The sequence below is a fragment of the Erythrolamprus reginae genome, chromosome 2 (genome assembly GCF_031021105.1).
Source record: "Erythrolamprus reginae isolate rEryReg1 chromosome 2, rEryReg1.hap1, whole genome shotgun sequence".
Classification (NCBI taxonomy): Eukaryota; Metazoa; Chordata; class Lepidosauria; order Squamata; family Dipsadidae; genus Erythrolamprus; species Erythrolamprus reginae.
The window spans coordinates 12,860,501-12,864,576 of NC_091951.1; the positions used below are offsets into that span (position 1 = coordinate 12,860,501).

Sequence of the window (4,076 nt, forward strand, 5' to 3'; positions counted from 1 at the left end):
TACACTAGAAAATAAAAGGAAACAGGGAATTTATACACTGTATTTGATACCTCTGACATATTCCCATAGAAAGACATATTTTCTCTTTGAAGATGCCACAAAAAAGCCTTTGAGCATTTTTAGCCAGAGAGAAGATCATTTGGGCTGTCTGAGGTAAAACACAGATTCAATAGAACTGGAAAGGACCTCAGAGGTCATCTAGTCCAACCCTCAGATCCAGGCAGGAGACCTAATACCATCCCAGTCTAACAGTTCTCCCATCTGTTTTGGAAAACTTCCAGTGAGGGAGCTCTCACAATTCCTGGGTGTCAGTTACTCCACTGATTAATTGTTCTCACTGTTAGGAAATTTCTCCTTCCTTCTGGGTTGGATCTCTCTTTCACATTCTTCCACCCATTGCTTCGTGTCCTGCTGCCTTGTGCTTTGGAGAAGAGGTCGATCCCTTCTTCTCTGGGGAAGACCCTCAAGTGCTGGGAGACAGTTATTATGACACATACACCCTCTTCCCCAAATTCTTCTGTTGGATAGGCTGGGCCTCCCTAGTTCTCTCAATGGTTTTCCATCCCATTCAACCTTCCTTCATCATCTTTGTGGCTCCTCTCTGCACTCTTTCCAGGGTCTCAGCATCTTTTTTGGATCGTGGAGACCAGAACTGGACCAGCAGGCAAAGAGGAGCCTCACTAATGCAGGATAAACCAGGATGATTCTTTCTCTGCTTCTTTTGATGTTGTTGCTCCTCTGTTGACACCAAGACTGCGTTGCTTTTTGGCAGCTCCACCTGATCCCCCACTGCGAGGGTCTCCCCTCCCCCTCGACTGCGCCCCTCCCCCCCCAGGCCCAGAGAATCCGCTTGCTTTTCCCAGCCCCTCCCCCCAAGAGGCGGAACCCCTGGAAGGGGATTTCCAGATAGAACTTTCACTTTCATCTCTGGCCGGTTGCGCCTGGACGTCTGCCTAGCAACAATGACGACATGGGGAGACATTTTTCCTACTGGCTGAGCTTGCTCAATCGCCGCCTTTTCCTGGATTGTGGCGTTGCTGGTCACACGGGGCGAGTCTGTTTGCCTGCGACTTTACCGGAGGGCGGAGCGGGGGTTCAGGATCGGGGCAGGATGGCTCTGCGCAATGCGCCCTTCTGGTTTCTGGTGCTGCTGGCGGTCGCCCTCCGGGACAGCTGCGATGGTGAGTCCCTCTGGGGCCTTCGGGGGTTCCGGACCCTTTTTCTTCCTCCCATAAAAAAGTTGATTCCCAGAAATAAAATCCTGATTCGGTCCTCTTTCTGGTCCGCTCCTCCCCCCCCTCTGTCCACTTTGAGATTCGGTCCCAAGGAGTTGAGGCCTCGAGGGGATTCCGTTCCCTCTGCCCCCCCGCCCCCAGGAGACCCCTCTGGGAACAGGACAAAGTGGCCCCTCCAGAGGTCAGTCAAGTCCATCTGGGCGCCCCGAGAGCAGTTCTTTCCCTCCCCCAAAGTGGAGGTTGTCGGAAAGTGACGTTTGCAGGTGATCAGATCAGATCAAGAACTTCCTGGCTGCCTTCGCCCGATCCCTCCGCCTATGGGACTATGGGACAATGGGACAGGCAGAGACATTTTAAAAGGTTGAGAGAAATGTAACTATTAAATAAGCTGCTTGGAGGTAAAAGGAGAGAAGAACCTCTGGGTGGGGACCATGAAATGAGCCGCTTGCTTGGACACAGACAGGCCCAGACTCACCAGCCGTTCCTGACCGGAGGCACATTCACAATTGTGAGGATGCCAAACCTATGCAAACCTGTGTTACAGTCACATGTGTCATTTCTGACTTGAGGAGGATTCAACCTGAGTTACATCCACATGTTTCTCCTCTCAGGCAGACTTCAGCCTTGCTCATTGCTCAGTCCCACAAGGGAAAGAAGCGGGTTCTGGATCACGGAGGGTCCAGTCTGATCCATTTGGATTCTGAAATCTCCCCAGAGCAGGAAGTGGATCTGGGGATCCCCAAAAGCTCTGAGCAGCCCCTGGGATTGTGGGGAGGAGCAGGAAGGAGGAGGCTAGTCCTTAACTTGTGACCACAATTGAGCACATAATTTATGGGTGAGAAATGTGTGAGTTTGGCCTCAATTTATGACTTTCCTTCCCACATTTGTTAAGCAAATCACTTGCTGTTGTTAAACTAGTAACATGTTTTTTAAGTGAATCTGCTTCCCCATTGTTTGCTTCTCAGAAGGTTGCAACAGGGGATCACATGACCAGGACACTGCACTGGTCATTAAGTGTGAAAAATGGCCATCAGTTACTTTTTTCAGTGATGATGTGAACAGTCACTAAACGATCCATTGGAAGTGGAGGACTACCTGTATTCCACTTCACAGAGCTTTCAATCCCACTCGAAGCAATTGAATATGTCAGTCTAACAATCGACCCTGAGCAGGTCAGGATTGAACTCCTGGCTGTGGGCAGAATGAGCCTGCAAAGCTGCATTCTAACCACTGGGCCTCCATGGGTCAAGGTGTGGGGTTGAGCCCCACTGAGTCCCTGGTTCAAAGACAAGTCCAGTTCGGATGCCTGAACTCTGGGACGGGAGGGGGGAATTTCCCAGTCGGGGGGGGGGGTGAGGGGGAAAATGCTCCCTTCGCTCCCCCCTTTGCCTCCCCATAACTCATAGGCAAAGAGTTTGGGTTTCCTGTAAGGATCCCACGGCCTCTGGTCTCACCCCAATTCCCCCCTCCCTCCCCCTATTTTATAAAATCCCCCCCTCAAATCTGCACCTATTCACAATCCATGTTGGGCCTCAGTGAAGTCAAAATTGGTTATTTTTCCTCTTGGGGGGACCAGATGGGGATGGAGCCCCCCTTCTTCCTGTGGGGCCCCTGCACCCTCCATGGGGCAGAGACTGAGCAATGCAGAAGGGGGAGGGGGTGGAGGGAGGCCTTGCTGGAAGGGGGGAAACAATTGGAGGGGAGCACAAAAAGTTTGGGGGTCCTGCTCTCTCTCTGTCTCTGCTTCCCTTTCCTTTCCCCTCTCTCTCCCCCAACCCTCCAGAAGATTCTCCTTTGCCTCTCGGTCACTCCCTCTTTCCACCCTGTTTTATTTCTCTCTCCCAACATCTCCCCTTCATTTTCTCTTCTTCCTTCTTTCCAGACCTGGGAATGGGGCCTTCCGTGCCCCATAGAGCATCAGGGTCCTTGACTGAAGCCCCATAACTCTGCCCCTCTGGGTCCCTTCCAGGCGCCTCCTCCCACTCCATGAAGTATTTCTACACCTCCATCTCGGAGCCCAGTCAGGGGCTGCCCCACTTTGTCGGTGTGGGTTATGTGGATGATCAACTCTTCAGCTACTATGACAGCAACAGGAGGAAAGGGGAGCCTCGAGTCTCCTGGATGGAGAAGGTGGAGAAGGAGGATCCAAAATATTGGGAGAGAGAGACCCAGAATTTTCGTGCCACTGAGGAGGCATACAGACATCACCTGGAGACTCTGAGGAATCGCTACAATCAGAGCGAAGGTGAGTGATGGGTCAGGTGGCTCCTGCGGCCCCATATTCCCGTCCCCAGGAACCAGAGGGGGAGAAAGGGGGAGGTCCCTTCAAAGGGAAAGGCTTCTTTCCACACCTTTTAAACAGTCTTTTTTAATATGTTTATTTCTTTTAAAAAAATCCATATAAGATTGTCCTTGTCTCCATTTTCTGACATTTTCTACCTATTGCAGGTAATGAAAACTAGTTTAAATTTATCCATCTTCCTTTCTGAATGTTGATATTAATATAAAATGAGATAAAAAGAGACTGAAATCTCCCCTCCCCCCATGAAAGTTGGAGGGTCTCACCTTGGTGGGTCCTCCTGCTGTGGGGGAGGAAGGGAATCACAGGTCCCCCCCCTCCGAAAAAAGGCAGTGGATCCTAATTAAATTCTGGGGCAAGCCCCCAAATCCCGGGAGCTTCTGTACATCCTCCAGTTGGAAGGAGGGGCCAGGAAGACCCAAATGGGGTGGGGGCTCTTGGGGGGGTCACAGGGCCAGGATCCCCCCAATCCTGAGAGGGAAAGACAGAGAAGAAAGGATCCTCCATTTGGGGCCCTTCCAGAGTCCTCTCAGAGCCTTCGT

At 51.5% G+C, this 4,076-nt stretch overlaps 1 protein-coding gene across 2 annotated transcripts in view; it reads left to right on the top strand.

Moving 5' to 3' along the window:
• Nucleotides 1–1,053: 1,053 nt before the first annotated feature.
• LOC139159744 (major histocompatibility complex class I-related gene protein-like) overlaps nt 1,054–4,076 on the top strand; it is an 11,352-nt gene continuing 8,329 nt past the window's right edge. Inside the window, exons 1-2 of one of the 2 annotated variants that reach the window (XM_070737117.1) lie at nt 1,054–1,181; nt 3,205–3,480. In XM_070737117.1, the coding sequence (XP_070593218.1) occupies nt 1,112–1,181; nt 3,205–3,480 (346 nt within the window). In that variant the 5' untranslated portion in view covers nt 1,054–1,111. The remainder of the gene's footprint in view (nt 1,182–3,204; nt 3,481–4,076) is intronic. The other variant, XR_011557840.1, reaches the window with a different exon arrangement.